General features: G+C 40.5%; 1 protein-coding gene across 1 annotated transcript in view; it reads left to right on the forward strand.

Annotated features, from left to right (window-relative positions):
* Positions 1–3185: 3185 nt before the first annotated feature.
* LOC140284206 (partitioning defective 3 homolog) overlaps positions 3186–24344 on the forward strand; it is a 304162-nt gene continuing 283003 nt past the window's right edge. The window contains exon 1 of the mRNA XM_072378014.1: positions 3186–3607. Coding sequence (XP_072234115.1) covers positions 3488–3607 — 120 coding nt within the window. The 5' untranslated portion in view covers positions 3186–3487. The remainder of the gene's footprint in view (positions 3608–24344) is intronic.

Below are 24344 nucleotides of genomic sequence, written 5' to 3' on the forward strand. Positions count from 1 at the left end.
TGCCGCTGCATTTACTAATCCAAGAAATTAGAGGGCTAAAACAGCAGTAGATTTATTATCTGTGTTCAAATTGCAATTTGGGTTTCATCCAACCAATACGGCAATTAAAAGCTTTAGGCTTAATCCAAAGGGGTAATTCCTGAAAAGAAATGTTTAATGCTTATTACAGCCTGCAGATGGTGCCTTTCTGCTGTCAGAAATACAGTTGGCTCAACAGTCAAACAGTGTAAAGTTACACAGTGAAAGAAAAGTCAGATAAACTGCAGCTAAACATAATGAAACAATGACTTTTATATTTTTAATGCTAAACGAGCATAATTTTACAAAGTCAACTTTTAAAAACTTTACAGAGTGCATTTAGCACACGTGAAGTTAATACATGCATGTTCATGTCAATCGAATATCTACCTTTGTTGGTAAGGTGCCGTGAGCTACTAATGACTCTTTATGAAATTAAGGTTCTGTAATAAGAGCCACTTGTTGGTCTTATCACTGGAAAGATAACACGAGCCTTGGCATGCCTCAGAATCTTGGATTTAGTCATGTTGTTCACTTCTGAAAGCATTTAAACCCACAACACTGCATTTTTAAGTTGTACATGCAAGTGAGGCAAGCCGACATCACTCACCTCCAGCCATGTGGTGAAGACTCGGGCCTGAGAAAGCGAGGACAACAAAACAAAACACCGACATAGCAGCCTCATAGGGAATATGTGTAACTTCAAATTGGCTTCCCACTGTTTTTTTATATTTATATTGCACTGAATATCCATACTAAATAGTACCCAACTACTCCGACCAACTGTTGGAGAGTTTGTGTTGTCAAAGTGAACTATTGCATTGCATCTAAGCTTGGCCCGGCAGCAGGGCCATGATGTGGCTATGTTAATGGAAACAGTATGCTCTCCATACCTCAAGTTCTGTTTTAGATCTGTCCACAACATGTAAGATACATGTAAGGTTCAAATAATTAACTAACTTTATCGGTAAAAGAGATACCTTCAATGGAAAATGTATTCGAAGGCTGCAATGGAGGCAGTGGGGGATTCCAGCCAGTTCTACATGTATCAGCGTGTGCATGTATGTGTTGAATATGGTGGTGATGTTGTGTGTGTGTCAAGAATGACCCTTTCCACTCCTGGGGACACGCTGGAGCATGTTGGTTGGGGAAGTAATAGAGTTATATTGTAACCCTGTCAGTTATAATATGCATAAAGAGACATGCATGATGTGTTTGCAGTGTCTCCTTTGTAGCTCTGCTCCCTTCTCCAAGCAGGACAAGTCTGGAAATGCATGGACGCTGAATGTGTGTTTTCCCACACTTCAGGAATCAGTCGAACTGTGGGAAAAATACACAAGATTGAATATATTTCTCTGGTTTAGACCAAACTTTTTTAAAAACTAATGTTTGGAGCAATGCTTATCTGTTTATGAGCTTTATCCATGAGTCATATAAAGATAAAGGTTTAACAGCTTTGCACTTTTCTAAAACTCATTTTGTTCTGACTTCTAACTGTTATTAATCACTTTTTTTTCACTTTTCTTTTTTTTTTTTTACCAAACTGCAATATAACGTTCTCAGATTAACCCCAAATTCTCTCACTCGTGGGTCAATAAGCGCTTCTGTACTTGCTACAATCATGGCACATTTGTTTTGAACTGGTAAATCTATAATAATTGATATAATTTTTACCAAAAATATCAAAAGAAAGAAGCCCGTTAAGAGATTTAAGCTTTCAAAGACACGCTTTAAGGGAGACACTATGTCAGCTTGTTGTATTTAGTCTTTTCTTCTTTGTCTTTCTGAGGAGGGCTCATCTTATATCAGTTTTGGTAAAATAACTTGACTAAAGTGGGGGAAGCAATAATATGCTTCTGAAAAACGATTTCCAACAGAAAAACCTCTGGCTGACAGTCAGTTTAGATTAATGTGGTCACAACTTGACCTTTCTTCAGAAAAACATGCTTCTAAGTCATTTCTAGTGTTTGCTATCAATTGACACACACACGGAGCTCATAACACTGGATGGAGCTAAATTAAAAAGTTAAGGCAATTTTGCACAAACTTCTTTGGGACCTACTTGTGCTTTTTACCAGTAGGTGGAGCTAGAAAAGTGAAGGTGGGGAAACCTCTGTTGTCAAAATACATTCATAACCAGCTCAGTCTAGCTTTTCAAAATCCCCATATAATATTCAGGAGCCCATAAGTCCCTGCACGTGGGCCTAGTGTTTGACCCTTTTGCTCTGGAGTCAGATGCACTACCACCAGGGTCTTAACAAATACACCTCAGGCAGCCCTCTGTACATTATGAAATTAATATAGAACTAAAGTCACATTATCTTGGTGAAATAACATCAGTGTATCAAACAAACAGAACTCAACGCTGCAGCAGTGTCAGAACCTTCAGGCCCTCATGCAGCATGTCCTGAAAATGGGGAGAAGGGGTTGTCGATCTTGCGCTCGTGCTCATGTTCTCTCAGTTGGACCACATCGGATCATTAATAGTTCGAACTGCAGGGAGCAAGGGAAGGCTCCATAGAAACATTGCGGCTTTTATCTTTAAACTGATTCACACATTCTAATCATCCATAGGCGGATACTCATCCGGTGCGGCAAGTCAATAGGCTAATTCATACAGTGTGTATTCAGCCCATTGAAATATACAGGCATGCTCTCCAGTGCGTGGCATACAGTAAACTCCACTCATTCAAATACAGATCAGACTTTGGTGTATTGTCAGCATTTCCATCTGTTAGCCTTCTCTTTCTGCGAAGAACGTCAAATGTATCATGTATCGTATGTATCAAGCACGCATCCATGACTATTTCACATATCTGTGACACAAATGTGGTACTACATTTGTAGTCTAATGATTCTTTTTTTTAATACATCTGGTGTCCAAGGTTTGAGCCCAGATCAGGTTTCCCCAGACCCATCGAGCCATAACTGGCAACCTCAGTCTCACTCTGGTACTGACGAGAGTTCATATGACAAAAACTGTTTAGAAAAATCATAATAGCTACATTTGACAAGGTTTTTCCTTTACAATCTCGCAAATCTCCACTGACACAAACCAAACCTCGCTCTCCTGAAAGCAAAGGAAGCTTTCGGGAATTCTCAAAGATTCTCAAAGCGACACAACCCCCCGCACACTGGCTGCTGCTGGGAACATTCTTAATGCCTGCTCGAACATGTGGCGCACACGCAGTGTCAGTTGTCAGCTGTCCAGCGGTGCGCTCTCTCGCTGGAGAAGCTTTGTGTTGGGAAGTTTCTGTAAGTGAGTCAACACGGCACAGGGAGGACGCCACCCAGCCCCGCCGCTGGATCTTGCGCTGGGGTTCCTGTCTTCTCTGAGGACGAAGGACACACAGATCCAATTCACTCGCATTGTGGATTTTATGTCTTTTTTTGCCTTCACACACTGGGGATGGTTATCGTCGTTTTGACGCGGCTCTTTCCTTTTGGGAATTAACGTGGCGGAGGAGAAATGAAAGTGACGGTGTGTTTCGGGAGGACGCGGGTGGTCGTTCCGTGTGGAGATGGGAATGTCAGAGTCCACAGCCTTGTCGAACAAGCGGCCATGAGGTATAAAAAGGCCATTGCAAAGGTAAGTCCCCCCCCCCCTTCTCACACGGAGTCGCTCACTGCTGCTCTGGAGTGATTTCGTAACGTCTTTGCTGGGTGTGCGCGGAGCGGCGTGTGGGATCCACACCAGACCCTTAACATGGCGCTTCTCACGGGAAAGAGGGTGAGCCAGAGGCTGGCCCTAGAATCGGTAACGGTGCAGACCCCCCAGGGGCTCCTCATGGTGGGAGAGCGAGCAGTGCAGCCAGTTAAATGTTAGACCTCTTCATTGGCTCAAATGAGATGGCAGCCTAGTTTTCCATGGCAGTTCCTGATTATCTTTCAGACCGACTAAAGTTGAGAGTGGAAAACGCCCTCGTTGTGGTTTTCTTGTCAGTTTGGTTGTCCTTGACTAAGTTAAGTGGAAGTGAATACCCAGCGCGCAGGTGTCTAAATTCAGAAAGCGATCGAAATGCAAATGTCCGTGGTTTATCCCGCGCTGTGAGTGTCTGTGTGTGAGCGTGTCGTAAACGCGGAGTCATATTCACCGTGGCCTATTATACAAGCCATTACACAGTCTGTATAGACTTGGAACTAATTCAGTCTTAGTATACCATGGAGCAGACCTCAACAGACCTGTTGAGGTGCGCCAATGTCCGCATATCACCGTCAGATTTAGCGGAAGAAAAAGTCATGGTAAGCCGTCCCGTATGATAATGCCATGGACTCATACACCTCCACTTACATGCTTTGAAAAAAAGTTTCATCTGTTAAATATTGGAGTGCATAACTGTGGGAAACATAATCTGATCGCTTCCCTCTTTTTTTGGGTTCCAAGCGGCTGCGCTTTAAAGCGCGTGAGAGGACTTTTTTCTAATGAATGAATGAATTAAAGTTCAGCGTTGTTGCCTGGTTAGTACAAGACACTGAAGTTGGGCTAACTCTGCTCTATGAGGATATCTCGATGAGCCCCTGCTGGTTTTGTAAGGTCGTTTCTGTATGTTGCATTTACATTTCAAGATAGAGAGAATTTTCTCGCTGTGTTGGGGGAGGAAATGGACTTCATATCACCATATCTCACGGTAAAAAATTATATTCACCTCAGTGGTACATTAGACCACTGTAGGCAAACAGTGATGTAGATCAGCGTTAACGTTAACACTCACTCTGAGAGCACTTCCTCCTCAGATACACACCGGTAATCACATACTCATTCACTCATCTGTCTACCAGAGCTTGGTGGTTTTCCTTGCTTCAGCAGAATAGAGGCGACGGATCCATTGATCCATGTGGAGACGGACGTTTCCTCTGCAGAATGCTTGGCTTTGGGTCAGCACACACTTCAGTACTACAAGCAAGACGAGACCTTTTGGATTTTTTTTAAGATGTGGGGGTGTTGTGCAGTTTTACGTTTGAGTGCTTAGTGCAATCTGGAATTTGTTGGTGTTCAAAGCTAAAATCCATGACATTGTCACATATTTAATTGGTGACAGTTTTTCAGCTTTAATACAAGGAAAGTAAAGATGTGTGTCTCTTCCTCAAATTCCATGTCTCATACTGCACATAGACCTTTCCAGAGATGGTTCTGAATGAAGGGATCGTGTAAAAAGAGCTAAAATCAATGATGGCATATATTTGTGTTCATTGTGTGTGTGTGTTAGACACCTGATGTGCGCACACATCACCCACCTTCTGGCTGACACTAATGCTTGTATCCAATTGTTTATCATATGTGAACTTTTTTGTGTTGCAAAGCTATTTATTTCATGCAGTGTTCATTATGCCATAATCTGTTAGTCATTGCTCTTAATTGTCTATGAATATGAGTAATAATCAAATGCACTCTCCACTTTGATTTTGAGGCTCTGAGTTATCCATGTTATAGCAGCTGAGCTCAATCAGACAGTGCCACATGCTGTACCGGTGTACCTGATCTTCCCTGAGGACTCTTGATGTCTTTGTCACAGTCTTAGTGGGACCAGAAGGTGGTCATCAGTCTCCCTCTCAAGTGCCATTAACTTAAGAGTCAATCTGGTCTACAGCATGCGCGGTCATAAAGGATTAACGGTATATTGCCTCTCATCCTGATCTTCTGTCCTCAAAGCTGTTGCTTTTAACACTCAGGCAGTGAAGTAATAACTGAATTTACCTACATTTATTGGATCTAACCAGGAGCAATATGAAGATGTTACTTTGTTAGCTTTATTGTAGGAGTACAAAAGACCGCTTGGGTGTGATTTGGACATCCAAATCTCCCCCCCCCCCCCCCCCCCCCCCCCCACACACACACAGCTGGTACATCGTGGGGCACAAATAACAAAAGAACACTCAAAGATTCGCTCTCAGGATTCATAATTTGTGGTTGCAACTCTTCGAAGAGCTGCATTTCAAGATCATATTTCTCTTCTACTTTCCCACAGTTACTCAGCCTGAATGTAGACTAAAGCCTTAAAGCGTATAATTGCCCTTTTTGCGCCAAACATTTTCCTAAATGCGGACCTGGTGACATGTCCCAATATAGCCATAGTGTTGAAATACACCAATACAGAATTTACTTACAGGAAGAAACAGTCAGGCAAATCTAAGTTGTATATTTCCATATTAGTCTTGTCTTTTTCCATCGAATGTATCAGCTGCATATGATGAGCATGTGTCCTCTGGCCTCTGGATGTCTGAGGGCAAGTTTTAACCTGTGAGCCACTAATTTATCTGTTTAAGACCATAAAGATGCATATCACATCAGCTATAATACAATAGAAAGCTCAAGATGACTGAGTGTGTGCCACCTGTAAAATCTCTTGAAACTTGTCAAAAGAAATTGATGGTATGCCAGAAATGCTTGATATTGTGACTTCATATCAAATAAAATATAGTACATCCCGTGTCCTTATTAGGAATACTTCTGTTGCCCTCCTCTTGTTGTCATTCCTCTGTACTGCTCTGAACCCCAAGCTGTTGCGACAACGACATAGAATTAGGCTGTTTTAAAGGGACAGAACAAAAAAAGTGGGAGGAAGCTAGAGGAGGAAGAAATCAGTCAGAAGTAATACTCTTACACTGCTGCAAGAGAGCTTATTTGTCTCCTCACTGTGCATTAGATCAGAGGATAGTTACTACTCACTTGTCCATCCAGTAAGAGTGAAGCTGATTGATTATCTGTGAAACTGGAGGCAATGGATGACAGCCAGAACAAATGAAGATTTTCAGACTTTAATCAACTGAATAGGCAACATTTATTGATCAATCTTTTCAGGGGAGGGTGAACTAGGGGAACCTGTCTCCACTCTTTGCACCAAACCAATCTTGGCAGTTTAAACAACACATATTTATGTTCCCATTACTGCCTGTAAGAGGGCATGTTAATATATATCCACAAACTGGAGAACTTTCCATAAGAGATTAAATTATTAGACTGTAATCTTCTGTAATCCTGATGTGCAAAGGGAATTCATTCCACAGTTTTGGGTTGGTGACTGAGAAGGCACAGTCTAAGTTTTCTCTTTCTTTTAAGGATGACCAGCAATAACTGATCTGCTGACCTGAGAGAACATGAAGAAGCGTACAGCTGAAACAAATCAGAAAGATACTGTGGGGCAAGGCCATGAAGATATTTAGAAACTGAAAGAATAATTTTAAAATCAACTCTAAAAACGAACTGGAGGCCAGTGAAGTGATGCCAGAACTGGAGTGATGTGCTCAGGTTTTTTTCTACCAATTAGGAGCCGAGCAGCAGCATTCTGAACCGGCTGTAGATGCGCAAGTGACGCTTGACTTAGCCCAGAATAAAATGCACTACAGTAGTCTAAACGAGTTGTGATAAAAGCATGGATTAAAATCTCTAAGTGATGCAAAGATACAAATTATTTAGCTGTAGTAAGTTGTCTCATTGAAAAAAGCTGGACTTGACCACTGAGCTAACCTATGCATCAAATTTGAGATTGCTGTCAAGCCTTACACCGAAGCTTGTTACAACTGGTGTCAAATGTTGACTTAACAAGCCCAAGTCAACAGGTACTGTGGAGACCTGTAGGCCCAAACAATATAACCTCAGTCTTATAATCATTAAAGTGCAGAAAATTCATTGACATCCATGCACTGGAGTAGTGGATTTGCAGAATATCCATGTTCTTGCTTCAGTGGCATATAACCTGACTATTGTCAGCATAAAAATGGAACGCAATACCATATTTCCAAAGAATTGATCCAAGAGGAAGTAAGTACAGGGAGAAGAGGAGAGGCCCAAGAATAGAGCCTTGAGGCACTCCACACATGAGAGGCAGTTCCAACACAGACACAAAAACTTCTTCCTGATAAGTAGGACCTAAACCACTCTAAAGCACCACCCTGAATGCCCACCCAACTCTCCAGGAGAGACAGAAGTATCTGATGGTCCACTGTATTGAAGGCAGCTGTTAGATCCAACAGAACCAAAACTACACAGTGACCAGAGTCATTATTCAATTCCTGTGCAATTATTCTATGCATGGGGGTTGAATAATTTTAGAGTTAAGAACTCTTAATAGTACGGTGATGGGTTTTAAACCCAGACTGGAAAACCTCTAAGATGTTACACTGATCTAAGAATGGCTTCAACTGGCAAAAAATATTTTTCTCCAAGTAGGTACAGCCCCATTTGCTTAACTGCCATTAATAATCTTGAGTACATATGGTGCCATGGTTGAAAAAAAAATGAATTGTGACCAGTTGACAAGGGAAGCAAGGGGTTGGCATTTTGAGAAGATGGTAAACGACTATCAAGACGGATGCCTGTCACTCTTTTTGACTTGTTTTCCAGTGCATTACTGTGTGGCATTACTACTCTTTGCCACGCAACCATGTCATAGCATGATTATGTGTCCGAATAAAACAAAATATGAATAATAACAAAATACAGGGCAAATCAGTTGTTTTCACCTTAATTGTTAGGCATAAAGAATGGACTGAACAAAACACATAGCCTCTATCATGACTCATTTCACAGCAGTGTGACATCTGCAGTATTATAAACACAGTTGTACCATCAACCGCTGGAGAAGAAATCTGGCAGTGGTCCCAACAGATGGACCATCATTACGTCGCCATTTTTTAAGAAATTTCACTAATGCCACGATCGAAAAGTGGAGCTTTCTGGTAAAATGTTAAAGGTTTCCCTGTGTCCCTTCAAACAAGGGAGGTAGAAGGCTGCAGAGATGCTTCCCCTTTAGTTAGCATGACTGTAACTCCTTCAGTTTGTTACCAAACACACCTCTTCACATACCGTCAGTCTGTTCTGAGCCTTGGTGTCCTCCAGAGAAAGTACAGTTTAGAATTTGAATCCTCATTCTTTGGTAAGGCTCTAACATGAGCCTTTGCAGGTGCAGCTGTGCAGAAAACACTCAGCAATTAGAACGTGGGAGGTGTATTTGAAAGGCTTGTCAGTGTATGTTGACTTATGTAACAGGGCAGAGACTGTAACTTAGAGGGTTTAAAAAGAGTAGTTGAATGAGGTGGGGGTGGAGGGTCAAGTTATGAGTTGAATGGAGAGGTCCATGTAGGATGATGGTGTGCATCGTGATTGAAGATTACAGAGTTTGAGTTGGTTTATGGTTCAACTGTGGCCAAGCCACAGTGCCTAATTTATATCACAGCAACGGACAAAGCTGGGCAAAAAGAAAATAAGCATGGAGTAAATATCCTCCTCGTTATGTTTTCCTCTGGCTTTTCTTTACTTCTCTCTTCTTTGCTGTGCCTCACATCCTGATCTCTGCCTTTTCTTCTGACCCTTCTCTCCAGCGGGTCGACACAGTGTTGTCCTCCTGCCTTCGTTCTGACTCCCTTCCGAGGGAAAAGCTGCACGCCGGGCGTTGTATAAAACATCACTCCCGCTGCTTCAAAAGTCACGAGTTGCCCCGAGAGCCCCAGAAAGATTTAGAGCACTGTGGGTCTGCTTCACTTCAAACTTTTAAAGAGATGCCAAAATCACTGATATTGAACTGCATTTCAGTCATTGGAGCAGCAAAAGTCCCTGATATGAGACACATTGTCCTTCTTTTTCATCTCTTTTTTTAAGCAGATATGGAACCTAAATGACAGAATGACAACATATGAGGTTGAAACAAGTAGATAAGATCTATATAAAATATAAAACATATTAGACAAGGGAACTGATAGCATACACAAACTAAACCACTAAGGAATTCATTTTTTGATGATTTTTTTGACAGAGATGAGAATATTGCTATATAAAATATCAAGTGTCTGCTCATAGCTGTCGGTCAAAGATCTCCCAGAGTATAGTGACTGGATTAAGGAGTCCAATTCTTATTTTGGAGTACAAAGATCCTGATTTCTTTTCCCACATTCCATGTTAGTGCCCTAAAATTGCACACTTTGATCTCATTGTTGTAGCTTTATGTGAACTCATAGTCATAGTCAGTATCAGTCAGCAAAAACAGTGCTGGGGTTAAAGGCTATGATCTGCATTCATATGGGTCAATATGGCATAGAATTTGAGACGATATCTGTAAACAACGCCTGGCAGACTGAACAACAGTCTGACAAGCTTCCATGCTTATGTGAAGCAAATTAGGTGGCATCAAAGACAGCGGCATCACTTTCTGGGACCCTTATCTTATCCAAACACTGCCTCTCTCTTGGGTTAAGATGCGTCTCAGGTGTAAAGTCAGTTGAATCATTTTGCTGGTGACTAGGCTTGCAAAGACTACAGAGGACAAAACATCTGGATGATAAATCGAAAGACTTAAGTAACACAGACAAAGCTGGGAGAATTTCTGGCAGAGACGACTGAACACAGCAATTTGGCGCCATGCCATCATGGTAACTGCCAGAGTTTTAGTATGCCGTGGTCATGCCAAGCCATTGCGTGACGGATTTTTTCTGGGACGGTCAGGGTCAGAGTCTGATCCGTGTTTTTTTTTTTTAATTGTTGCGTTTTTTAAAAAAAATTTTCTGTGTTTCCCTGCTGCCCTTGGAACTGGATAAGAAAAATTCCACTTGTTGTCAAATCATTGACAGATTTAACAGAACGATGAATTATTTGGCATGATTTATATGGAGGCTAGTCTATGAGGCATTATTCATAATATGTAGATGTGTGTGTTCCTCGGTGACTTTTTGTTTTCAGATCATGGTTCTCTTTAAATTCTACACACTGGTGACGATGGAGATTCCTTTTTTTGTTATCTTCACTTGCTAGTTTAGATAACCTGGTTAATCATTAGCCTAAGCCACTGAAGCAGGAACATACCATTGCACTGCATGAGCTCACACATATCGTGCAGCTCTGCTTAAGTTAAAAAGGTCGGCCTATATAGTTGACTGACAACATGACTAACAACAGAGATATTGGTAATGGACTCGAAAGGCTCTGAAGTTCCTGCTCATTCAAAATGATGAATTACTACACCTCTAAAATATGGAAGAATTTTTTTTTCTTTTGCAATTATGAATTGTTTTTAGTCTGATTGACCAAAGTTTTGGGCAAAATTTCATCAAATTTACCACTCCTGACAAAGAAAAGATAAACCCTGTTTATGGCACACAGTTGTTGAAGGTTCTGATGATGTAAGGGAAAAAATTAAATCACTTGCATTCAATTATGGTTGGAAATTTGAGGCCCTGTCTCCTGTTAAGGATGTCTTTTTTGTTGCACTCATTTATTCTATCTGTTTTTGTTTGTTTTTGTTTTCAGACAAGATCCTTTCTAATATTCATATCCATCCAGTGATGGAAGATGTATATCTAGAAATAAACCCAGAAAATGTGTTGTACCAATTTTTTTCAGAAGGCCACTGCAGGATTTTCATGCAAATTTTAGGCAGAACAGTCTCACTCCAGATCAGAAAGTTGTGTGTCACATTATGTAAAGGTCTATGGTTTTCTGGTATCCTTTCATACCTGAGACAAAGAACAAACAGAGCCCTTGTCAAGTTACCTATGATGATCCGTAGATTAGTTGGGATAGAGAGTTTTTCACCTGTTCATTAGACAAAGTCATATTGCAAAGTCATACCAATTACTTTGTTTTTTCAATGTGCAAGAAGGCACTGTTTCCTGACTATTATCTCATCTTACATTGATCTATCACAAAATGGTGAAACAATGGACATAAGATACCTCTGTTCTTTATTTTAACCTCAGCCATTGATTACTGGCTTACTGCCTCCATCTTATGAGAGGTCACTGCATCCATAATATTATTACAAAGATGAAGTTTGCGTCATTTACCAGTGTGTTTTTACAGCATTCACTTTTTAAAAACCAAATAAACACATTCACACCCATGCAAGTCTACATATAGCCCGGCGGGAAGGTTCTGCATGATGTGAAAGTGTGAAAGTTCCTGTTTTGGTGACAGAGCGGGAAAGTGTGTGTAGTACAGGCTTTTGTGGGTTTCAGGAGAGATTTCCGTCATTCCATCTTAAGTTTTGTTTGATTCAACAAACACGAACCTTGCTCACAATGATACCCATTCATTGGACGCTGAAATAGAGATGTGCTAGGTTGACTCTGGCCATGCCCATTTCTGTGTTGGAAGCGTGGGGACTCGCATGCACGTACTGTAAGTAAGTAAGTAAGCTTTATTTGTACAGTGCCCTTCACAGCCCAGGGTCACAGAGCGCTTTACAGCAGAACAATAAAGCAGGAAATACATACAATTTTAAAAAGGCCAAGACAACTCAGTAACAATCATATCAGCCCAAAAACAACCAAACAAACCCTAAACAAATAAATAGGTCTTAAGTTGTCTTTTAAAGGAGTCAACAGACTCCTGAAGATCGTTCCAAAGCCTGGGAGCAACATCTTGGAAGTATCGGTCTCCTCTGGTCCAGAAGCGAGTGCGTGGCAGCATAAGTAAATTTTGATCCACAGACCTCAGATTCCGAGCTGGGGTGTAAGGCTAGATCAAATCATTGATGTAGGATGGAGCCTGACCATGTAATGCTCTGAAGGTTAAAACCAAAATTTTAAAAATTCTCCTAGAGGAAACTGGCAGCCAATGAAGGGCTTTAAGAATAGGGCTATTGTGAGTCCTCCTATTAGAGCGGGTCAGAATTCTCGCTGCAGAGTTTTGCACTAATTGCAGACGAAACAGCTCCTTCTTGTTTAGACATAAAAACAAACTATTACAATAGTCTAAACGTGAAGACACAAAGGCATGGATTATTAGCTCCAAATCATTTTGTGGCTTCACAGATTGGCCCAAGTCACCCAAGTATTGGTTTATCCCTGGAATAGAGTCATCAGGGGCAATAACCAGTGTTTCTGTTTTTCCACATTTAACTGTAAGATGTTATCACTTAGCCATTGTTTTATCTCCACCAAGCAATTAACTAAGGATTTTAGTCTCTGGAGCTCAGTTGGCTTGAAAGAGCAGTAAAGCTGGATGTCGTCAGCAAACATGTGTTAGGAAACATCTGAAAATCTCTGGATGATTTTTCCGAAAGGAATCAAATACAACAGTAATAATACTGGACCCAAAGCAGAACCTTGAGGAACTCCACACAACAATTCCGCTTACTTAGACCTTATTTGGTTAGCTGACACACTAAAGCTCCGCCCAGAAAGGTATGACGACAACCAGTGCAGAACTGAACCTGACAGTCCTATTTCATCCCTCAGTCTTTTCAGCAGGATTTGGTGGTCGACGTTGTCAAAGGCTGAGGACAGATCTAAGAGAACTAGAACAGTGCATTTTCCTGAATCAGCAGACATCATAATGTCACTGGACACTTTCAGCAAGTCTGTCTCTGTAGAGTGATGTTTGCGGAAACCAGACTGAAATGTTACTTTGATCCAGGAATAATGACAGCTGTTCAAAGATCACCTTCTCTAGGATCTTGGACAAGTGTGGTAGCTTTGAAATAGGCCTGAAATTACTGAGGACAGTCGGGTCAAAGCCTGTCTTTTTAAGTAAAGGCTCCACTATGGCATGCTTAAATGTATTGGGAAATACACCTCAAGAAAGAGAGAGGTTTACCATTTCGGTAACCCAGGGGCCAATTACATCAAACACTTTCACAAAGAGCCTACAGGGAAGGACATCAGATGAGCAGGAGGAGGGTTTCATCTTGGTCACCAGTGCCGAGATATCAGCAAGAGTCACAGACTTAAATGAGGACCACAAGCTGGAGACAGGCTCAATGACAGCAGGCGTTCCACACAAAGGGGGAGGGATTTTCCCCTTTGTCATCTTAATTTTGTCAATAAAAAATCTCAACAATGCATTGCTGTCAGCTTTACAAGAAACAGGAGTAACTGGCACAGCAGGACATACAAGAGAATTAATCGTGTCAAACAACACTTTGGGGTTTTTCTTATTTACTGTTACCAGTTGACAAATATAATCAGATCTGGCATTTTCCATCATCTCATTGTATGAGGACACAAGATTCCTGAGATAAAGTCTGTGCACCTCAAGGTTAGTGGATTTCCACAGACGTTCAGTCTTTCGACATAGTCTCTTCAGACTCAGGGTATCTTCATTTGCCCAAGGGCACACTTTCTTCTGTATTGATAAGTTTGATTGAACAGGTGCCACCTGATCCAGTGCATAAACAGTGCATAAAATTGTCCACATCGAGGCAATCCGAGAACAAAAGAGGGTCAAACATAGCAGAAAAACTGTCTGCAGTATTAGCAGAGATAACACGCCTCTGAGACCTAACTACTGTACATACACAGAGCTGCTCAAGCTGCCACAACAGAATAGAGCAGCCTGGATTACAACACGCTCTGAGTGAGAGTGATATGTTGTTTGGTTTTTAGAAGAAACTTTATTTGAGCTGTTAAAATGTCCCTGGATAACCTCTTCACATGTTGACGTGTTCTTAGGCAAGAGCATACATTCCCCCCGAATGTGTTCATCATTTGCAAGTCACTGTGGATAAAAAGCGACTGCCCCAAATTGGCTTAGTATACCATAATGATTTGGCCACAGGATTTGAACCCCACTTTTTGATCTGTAATTTGACATGGTATGAGTGCAGCAAGGAGTCACTCCGATAATTCTACTTTTGTCTTTTTCTTAATCAAATCTACATACCATTGTGCTTCCATCCCTAATCACCTGACACACACCCATTTGTCATCACAGAGTGGTCAACAGAGGACATTGGGTTTGCTTTAGGAACGCTTATCATTAAGCCCTTCTCATGTAATTCGACTGAGCCAACTGTGGTAGTTGAAAGTCAGTGGAGCAGGCTTCACTGCAGCCAACTGAGATGCAGCAAAGCACGTCTAAATGCATTGTGATCTGCCTTGTTTCAGAAAAAGCCTGCTGTTGCCTGTAGTTGGAGTGTTTTTTGTTCAGACAGATATATATTTTCTCATGAGGTCAGAAGTATATATATTTCCTGATTAATTCAGTAAGAGATACCTTTTCTATCTCTTTCCAGGAAAGATGATGCAAGAAATTGAATCCTGCCTTTTACAGAACTGTCAAAACACCGTCTCAAACATGTAAAACAAGATTTAAACTTTTTTTTAGCTTCCCCTGCATTTCGCTTTATGCATGTCTTAACATTAAGGTGCCTTTTCTATGCTTTTAAGATATGTACAGATGTCACTTTTCTGTTTGTTTATCATATAAGCTGCAGGAGCTCCACTTTTTAGTCAAGACATGCTTCTAATTTTCACTTTGTGGGGAGGAGAAGCTTTTTCCTAGCTTTCATAGAATCCAGTCACAGTCATACAATCATGTCAGATAATTGCTTTGGTTGAGTTAAACTTCAGTAGATGCAGTCCAGGAAACAGCTTTGTCGAAAGGTGATTGGTTAAAAAAAGGGAATATAGCGTGAAGGTAAAAGTTCAGTTTGTGAAACTTATGTCTCTCAGGCAGGCAGAGAAATAACTGCAATCTACTCCAGTTTCAGTGGTTCGGTTGGTATATATATGTTTCACTGACAGGTTGACTTTTTCACTGATGGAATCAGCAGGAGTTTTGGCTGACCACAAGTACAAGGAAGTCAAGTGGTCGCTATTAACAACCCCATTGAAAGCTATGGTTTAGAGAATCATGCACATTAGTCTTACTCATCCGTAAAACCTGCATGTTTCTATACGATGACACACTTGAAGTTGAAAATAGTGGTTTTGTCTTAGATTTGGCCAATGGATTGAGAAATACCAGTTGAAATCACATGTCATTTAGAGATGGCAATTTCTACCTCAAGCCAGATCCAACTAGGAACAAGTTGTAGCAAAGGCCAAATATGTGTTTTGTAGTGTTTCGACACGCACACCATTCCAAGCTCTCCTGGGTGTGATCCACAGTTTTGTTAACAACTTTTTTCTATTTTCAGTGCAGCTGGCTATTGGAGCAGAAGCAGAGTGTTTTTCAAAACATTAACAACCAAACGGTTACCATTTTCCAAAGGGAAACTGGATGCTTTTCATAAGGAGGTTATTTTCCCATCACCTACAGAAATGTTTAGGCATATCGCCTTAACTGTCAAAATATGAGAGTGTCATGATGGCTGCGCAGGGACTCTTGCTGCTTCTTTGTTGCTTACTTGTTGAAACAATTCCAAAAACATTTCCATATATTTTTCTGCTGCATGATAAATCTTAATTAAACAATTTTTAAGAGTTGACATTTAGACTTTCTATAGGCCTATGTAACAAAACCACAGGTGGAATTAATAATTTTATCAATATGTCCAATGGTTTTCTGTGTAAGCCATGACAGTGAACTTTTCGTGATACCAGGCCCACTGAAAAATAGTACTTGAATGTAGTCCTTAATTATGTTATTAATCACACCTGTCTGTGCCTTTCCTGCTAAGGCATGCGTTGTTTTTTCTTGCTGTTAAAGTGCCTAATTTGCACCAAGGAGATAAAACCTTGGAGCTAGGCTTCTTCCATCTAACAAAAGGAAGTTTTATGCTATTTCTTCTTTTAGCCTTTCAGCCTACTTTTCTCCTCTGCCTGTACTGCAAAAAATATCTGGCCATTAGCTTTTTATGCGTCGACTTTCTTCACACGAGCCTAAGCTAACTACAGAAGAGTCAAAGATGCTAATATCTTCTTTAAGATTTTATTTCCAGGTGTGAACAATACTGTCACATTACGATAGAACTTATATTCAGTGCAAAAAGAAAATTAAAGAAAAGATAAAAAAAAAAAAGACTTTAGCCGCACTTAAGCTACTATGCTAATCACCTTTACTACACACGCTTAAGACAGTTTCCCTCAGGTTACAGTTTATCAGGCTTCACATGTTTCAACATGCTTTTGCTTAAGTTTACTTTGACCACCTAATTTTGGTGTTATCTTGTCCAACGTATATCATATTTCCCGCTTCAAGAGAAAGGGTCAAAAGGGGTCTTGGTCCATGTAATTTGTCTTTCTACTTCTTCCTACTAGCATGTGTCGTGTGTGAAGTGTCAAAGGAAAAAAGCTATACTATATTTATCAAATCCTAAAAATCCAAATGAGTGCGCTGACTCTAATGCACACGATCCAATTTGTTTTTCATAAAGCCAAGACAGTGAGCTATCTACTTCTAATGTTTTGATCGGGTTTACCTTCAGAAGCATATCTGCAGTCATAGTTAATTCAGTTCTGGTATTTCCAAAGAATACGTTTGTCTCAGTGTTTCCAAGCCTAAGTCGAACCAGGTATTGCATCAAAACTTCCAGAATGATCTGTGAAATGGAACTGTACAGTCAGGACTGCAGGAGAAAAGTTAATCCTTGATGTTAGGAGGGCTTAAAGGGGACGAGAATGAGGGATATTGAGGTCATTTGGAATGAGTCATTTTGATTATCCTATGACCTGAGAGATACAAAAGTTTGCTGCTGTACTATGCCCTAGTATATTTCTGTCTTTGTAAAGTGAATAAATCTCAGAACGTTTTGCCAGGTTTTGTGCACTGGTTCTTAAAGTCTTTGAATTCAGTCTTGTAGAGAATTAACTAGTTTTCTGTTTGCAGGGTGCTGAGTAAGGGTTTTTTTGGTTGTGGAAATTAAGTAGTCAGGAGTTCAGTGTAGATTTACTCTGATAAATTACCTTTGTGATAAATTGTGGCTCTGACCTGCCTTCTTACCTGCAGCATTTCCGGGTGTGTTCCTATTCTGCTTAGTCTTTTAGAAGTCATTCTTAAAAATATACATTTGGATCTGTCCATCTATCTATTTATCTATCTATCGAAATAAAGGTGCTAGTGTTTAGCCATGTAGTGTGACATGAACTGTAAATTCTGCTCTGGTTTCAGGGGCATCACAGAGCTTCTGCTGGGAGAATTTTACTGATGAATATGTAAAGTTGTGGATTTATCTGTGCAGAGTAATTTCCTGCCCAGACATTTTTTCTGGTCACAGAACATGTTGTGGGATGATTAGTGTTTGCTTGGACCACAGAATGGGGTCATTCGGTGCAGACTAAGAAAGTGCGGCTGAAAGACATGAGAACTATTTCAAAGTTAAATCAGGGTTGCTCACAGAGCAACATCTTTGTCTTGACCTTGTTGTTTTTAATACTTTACACTCTGGGTGTAACGGCGACCAATTCCCTCCTTTCAAATGTGCTGTCTGATAAGTTTATTGAGAAAAATCCAAAGAAGTTTTAACAAAACTCTTGACTTATCATTTAAACTACTATGTCAATCTTAAGGTATTCTAAGTTGGACTTGCTCAGCATTGGTTGGAGCATAATTGGCCCAGCTGAAGAACAACTGAAAGTCACTGGAGGCTGACTTAAAAATGGCATGATGGATAACAGATGTGTCAATGCAGCTTTGAGGGTAAAAAAATATAATACAATGATAGCAAACAGGGTCTGCTCATCTATTTTCTGAAGCTATGAGGATGCTGAGTTGCCACTGACAGGCCAACAATCTCACACCCTATGATTAGGGATCTGTAATGCCTGAGGAAAAGAGCCAGTCTGTAAATAGCATGGACTTTCTGCACACAGATCCTCACATCTCCAGAAATGCTAGCGTAAAGGATGCTGACCAGAAATCATAGCTGATGATTTTGTGTCTTCTCGTGGCATTGAAAGACACCCAGTGTGTTAAATCAAATGCTGACTGGGGTATATCTGACAGGACAAAGCCTTTAAGTCATTTGTGTCCTATATAGTGCACACATGCTAATGAATCTGAATTCTAGAAAGTAAAGATATGTCAACTTTACAGTAGTCAAATAATGCACCTCTTTTCCAGATGAATGTTGTTTTACTTTGATATGTGTTAATGGCTCCCTGGAGTCTGTGTGTGTGTGTGTGTCTGTGTACTTGCTTTCAGGTAGAGGTGAAAGACCTGGTTTAGCTGGTTTGTCGCTGTCAGCTTCTACCCCGTCTGTCAACCAAATAGATTTTCCAGCAGCTCTCTTGTTTATGAATGCCAGTGTATTCTGTGGACTGCAGGATTCCCAAGAATTCAGCTCTGTGGTTATGCAGGGCCAAAAGTCTTCCTCACTTTTTCATTATTTGCCCTTTGTTTAGAACTAATGCATCAATGAATCATTAGCTCAGTTCAGCAAAGATCGAAAGTAATGAGCCATTGCAGATGAAATCACTTGACCACTAATGTGATTTGAACACTCTGACCAGTCACGAAAAAGCCTCTCAGGAATAAGAAGCAAGCACACCCCAAACCCTATGAATCCTCTCCTCTTTTCATGTGCCTGATCCGCCTGGTGCTCTTTACAATGGGCCTGCTGCTGGTGGTTGGAGCGGAGTATGAAACATAAAATTTGTGAACCTGAATTAGCTACAGCTAGCCAGAGTCATCATCGCTGAGAATAAAATTGGTAAAAAAAAGAAGTGCTGAAAGCAACACTAGAGAAGTTCGTGAAGCTTAAAGCTACATGCCTCTGGCCCATTTTAAAGCAAACCAACCTTTGTTATGCACATTCCTCTGCCTGAAACTGCCCCGGAGTGCCCGGGGCTGAGATGGTACAGTTAACAACTTCAGTTTCGAGTCTGGTATGATGCTCTTTTGCTTTAAGGTACCATGGAAGACACCAAGCACAGAAGGAAAAAAACCCAAATTTTCATTTCAGTGCTCTGTATCATAACTAATGGGAAATTAGTTAATTCATGGGAAAAGCAGCGTTTTCATCTTTGTTATTCAGAAACTTAGACAAAAGTTCTAACCTTTATCATTATTGTCCGTGCCTCAAAGATAAAGCCTTGTAGGCACCTCAGTCAGACTAACATGGAAATAAGATCTTCTCACGTAAAAATCTTGCTCAGTTTTTGCAAACTTAACATGAAAGTTTCGTCTTTTTTCGGCAGGTTTTTCATCTGATGAATAATAGTAATAATAATAATAGAAAACAAACAAAAGAAAAACAACCAGCAGCAGCAAAATAAAATTAGCAGCAGTCTTGTTCTCGCTAGGTCTTGTAAAATGACCCTAACTTCTGGAGCCGTCTTCTGTCAGCCTCTAAAGCACGAGCAGAGGCACGGGCAGTACCTGCGCCAGAGATTTAGAAATGCTTCATTTTCTAGTGAGGCTTTGAAAGAGATCTCTGGTGATCTCCACTAAACGACAGCACAGAAACAGAAATACCTCATTCTTTCTGCTCCGCTGTATTTCAGAGGACAATACGTATTATTCTGCTTACGGACTTCAATTCAATTCAATTCAATTTTATTTATATAGCGCCAGATTACAACAATTGTCATCTCAAGGCACTTAAGTAATATAGTCCAATTCAAGCCAATTGGAATTCAATTCATTGTAATCATAATCCAATTAATTCATATAGAGCCAATTAAAAAAATTAATATCCTAGCTAAGGAAACCAACAGATTGCACCGAAACTTGTCTTCAGTCCAATCTCCCGTCCTGAGCGTGCCTGTGGCGACTGTGGAAAGGAACGACTCCCTTTTAACTGGAAGAAACCTCTGGCAGAACCAGACTCAGGAAGGGTGGCCATCCGCCTCGACCAGCTGGGGTTTGAGAAGACAGAAAAGAGGGAAAAGAGGGGGGAAAAAACACCATAACGCCATTCAAAGGATATCTGTTGGAACAGGGAAACACAAGTTAATAACCACAATAATGTCACATGTACATAAAATCAATTGTGAAATTAAACAGGGGAAAAAAGAGAGCAAAGTGAGGAAAGGTGTGACAGATGAGGTCCCCCAGCAGCCTAAGCCTATAGCAGCTTAACTATGGGATGTTTCAGGATTACCTGAGCCATCCCTAACTATAAGCTTTATCGAAAAGGAAAGTTTTAAGCCTAATCTTAAAAGTGGAAAGGGTGTCTGCTTCCCGGACATTTACTGGCAGCTTATTCCACAAGAGAGGGGCCTGATAACTGAAGGCTCTACCTCCCATTCTATTTTTAGAAACTCTGGGAACAACAAGTAAACCTGCAGTTTGCTCTGTTAGGAAAATACCTTACAATTAGATCTTTAAGATATGATGGAGCTCGGTCATTAAGAACTTTATATGTGAGAAGAAGAATCTTAAATTCTATTCTGAATTTAACAGGGAGCCAATGAAGAGAAGCTAAAACTGGAGAAACATGATCTCTCCTGTTAGTTTTCATCATAACTCTGGCTGCAGCATTTTGGATCAGCTGGAGGCTTTTCAGAGAATATGTGGGACAGCCCAATAATAAAGAATTACAGTAGTCCAATCTTGAAGTAACAAATGCATGAACTAGTTTCTCTGCATCACCCTCAGACAGGATGTTCCTGATTTTAGCAATATTACGAAGGTGACAGAAGGCAGTCCTAGAAACCAGTTTTATATGTGCGTCAAATGATAAATTCTGGTCAAAAATAACTCCAAGGTTCCTCACTGTAGAACTAGAAGCCGAGGAAATACCATCTAGAGTAACTATATAACTAGACAATTTCTCCCTGAAGCGCTCAGGTCCAAAGAGAACAACTTCAGTTTTGTCTGAATTTAAAAGCAGACAGTTCTGAGTCATCCAGGTCTTTATGTCTTTAAGACAGGCTTGTAGTCTGACCAACCTATTGGTTTCATCTGGTTTCGTAGATAAGTACAGCTGAGTATCATCAGCATAACAATGGAAATTTATGCCATGCTGTCTGATAATGTTACCTAATGGAAGCATGTATAAAGTAAAAAGAATCGGTCCAAGCACAGAACCCTGAGGAACTCCATGACTTACTCCAACGTGTGAGGAAGATTCTTCATTTACAAGAACAAACTGGAATCTATCAGATAAATATGACTTACACCAGCCTAATGCAGTTCCTTTAATCCCAATAACATGTTCAAGTCTCTGTAACAGAATGCTGTGATCGATCGTATCAAATGCAGCACTGAGATCCAACAGGACAAGCACAGAAACAAGTCCGCTATCAGAAGCTAACAGGAGATCATTGGTAACTTTCACCAGTGCTGTTTCTGTGCTATGATGCACTCTGAATCCTGACTGAAACTCTTCAAACAGATTATTTCTATGTAAATGATCACAAAGTTGAACTGCAACTATTTTTTCAAGAACTTTAGACAAAAAAGGGAGATTGGATATAGGTCGATAATTAGCCAACACTTCTGAATCAAGAGTAGGTTTTTTAAGTAAAGGTTTAATTACAGCAACCTTAAAAGTCTGAGGTACATATCCTATCAACAAAGACCGATTGATCAAATCCAATATGGAAGTGTCAATTAAGGGGAAAACCTCCTTGAACAGTCTGGTTGGGATTGGGTCTAACATACAAGTTGATGGTTTAGAAGAGACTATTGCTGTTGTTAGCTCGGAAAGATCAACTGGACAGAAGCTGTCTAAATACAATTCAGGTTCGAAAGATACTTCTAAAGCTGCTCTACTTGATGATACATCAGTGATAATAATGGGAAGGATTCCATTAATCTTCTCTCTGATAGAAATGAATTGAATCTCATGAAATCATCACTGCTGAGAGTTAAAGGAATACATGGCTCAACAGAGCTCGGACTCTTTGTCAGCCTGGCAACAGTGCTGAAAAGAAACCTGGGATTATTCTTATTCTCTTCTATCAATAATGAATAATAAGCAGTTCTAGCTTTACGAAGTGCTTTCTTATACGTTTTCTTATACGTTATATAAACTATCTTTCCAGACTAATTGAGACTCTTCTAAATTAGAGGAACACCACTGTCTCTCCAGCTTTCTTGAAGTCTGCTTTAACGCACGCAGCTGTGAATTATACCAAGGAGCCAACCTCTTCTGACTGATTACCTTCCTTTTCAGAGGTGCAACATTGTCCAGTGTTGTACGCATTGGAGCTATAGTGCTGTCAACAAGAGAGTCAAGTTCTACTGGAGTAAAATGTAGGTAGCCGTCCTCTGTCATATCAGCACATGGCAGTGATGAAAAGGATGATGAAATCAACTCTTTAAATCTGGTTACAGCATACTCTGACAGACACCTTCTATATGTAGAATTCTTCTCAGAAACCGTGTAGTCAAGTAATGTAAATTCAAAAGTTATTAAAAAATGGTCAGACAAGACAGGGTTATGAGGGAACACTTCAGTGTGGGGAACTTTTGAAATACTGTGTGATTTGGTCAAACAACATCTTGAGCTTAAATTACTGGTTTTATTTTACCTTATATGAAACCATATTTGGTAATCATTTGAACAAATTTATCAAAAACTATAATTGGATCTCTTTGGTCGAGTTTTTTCTGTGAAATGGAATCAACGAACTGAGAAATAATAATCAGCCTTAGATAATGTAGTAATAATAATAATAATCATCATCACTTATAAATGAACACTGATGAGGCTGACCTGACTGACTGCTGCATAATGCTTTCACTGTGTGCTGAATGATTCTCCCAGAGATTCCTTGTACAGTTCAGGGAAACACACCAACCCTCGGAAAAAACATTTTCCTCATAGTTCAATGAACCTGACGATAGAAAGATCCTGACGCTAATGTTGGTCCCGGGCAAGAACATTGATGACTTCTGTGGTCTTTATTGCTGTAATCTCTCTCTTTTGCATACATGGACTGCTGGAGCATAACTTTAGTGAGCTAAGGGAACCAAGCAACATGATTGGTCTAAAAACTGCAAGACCAAGAAAAACTGAGAATGATTTGTGATTTTTTGAAGACACATTAGGAAGTGACGCACAGTGAGTTTGCTGCTTTTAATCATTGAACTTTTGTCCCGTGGGGGGATCATACAACTTACTGTCTGTTTATCGGAGCAGCAAACACTGCTTCATTTGCTTAAATGGACGAGCCTCCCCTGATCGGCTCTTCTTTAAACTCCTCATAAAAACCTCCCTGACTTTGCTGCCATTTTAACCCCGCCCTCTTTACCCCTGTGCTCATGCTGTTCGCACCACCACGACAGGAGGCACATGAAGCCAGTGCAAAACAATGGCATTTTTCGACGTCCACTGGATCTCCTCTCACAGCCCTCAACTTTGGTGGTCCTGAAGAGGATTGATATCCTCCTCCATCACTCACTGACTTCAATGTGCACAGTCACAGTGAAAGCAGTGGGTGGAGGAGGAGGTGTGGAGGTGGAACAGTGAGGGAGTAGTGGGCTGTCAGGCAGAGACAGTGCTATTTGTGGTATGTTTCAGATCGTTTCAGACTGAACTGCAGTACAACTCACTACAAAGTTTCTTTTAGCATGTCCATCAAAAGCACGACTGCGACTTTTTGCAGCCATGCTGTTTTTTTTTTGTTTACCAAATATTCCAGGCAAGCTGGCTGTGGGACTCGATTATACTAATGTTCTATTTCTGTTTTCCTTTTGTTGACTAAAGCATGTACTCAGGTCAAATTCATAAATGGGAACTTGTTTGTCTCACACGTGGAGTTTTGAGCTTGTGGGTTGTTTTCAG

Source organism: Leuresthes tenuis, unplaced genomic scaffold (assembly GCF_036924035.1).
Source record: "Leuresthes tenuis unplaced genomic scaffold, fLeuTen1.0.hap1 SCAF_24, whole genome shotgun sequence".
Lineage (NCBI taxonomy): Eukaryota > Metazoa > Chordata > Actinopteri > Atheriniformes > Atherinopsidae > Leuresthes > Leuresthes tenuis.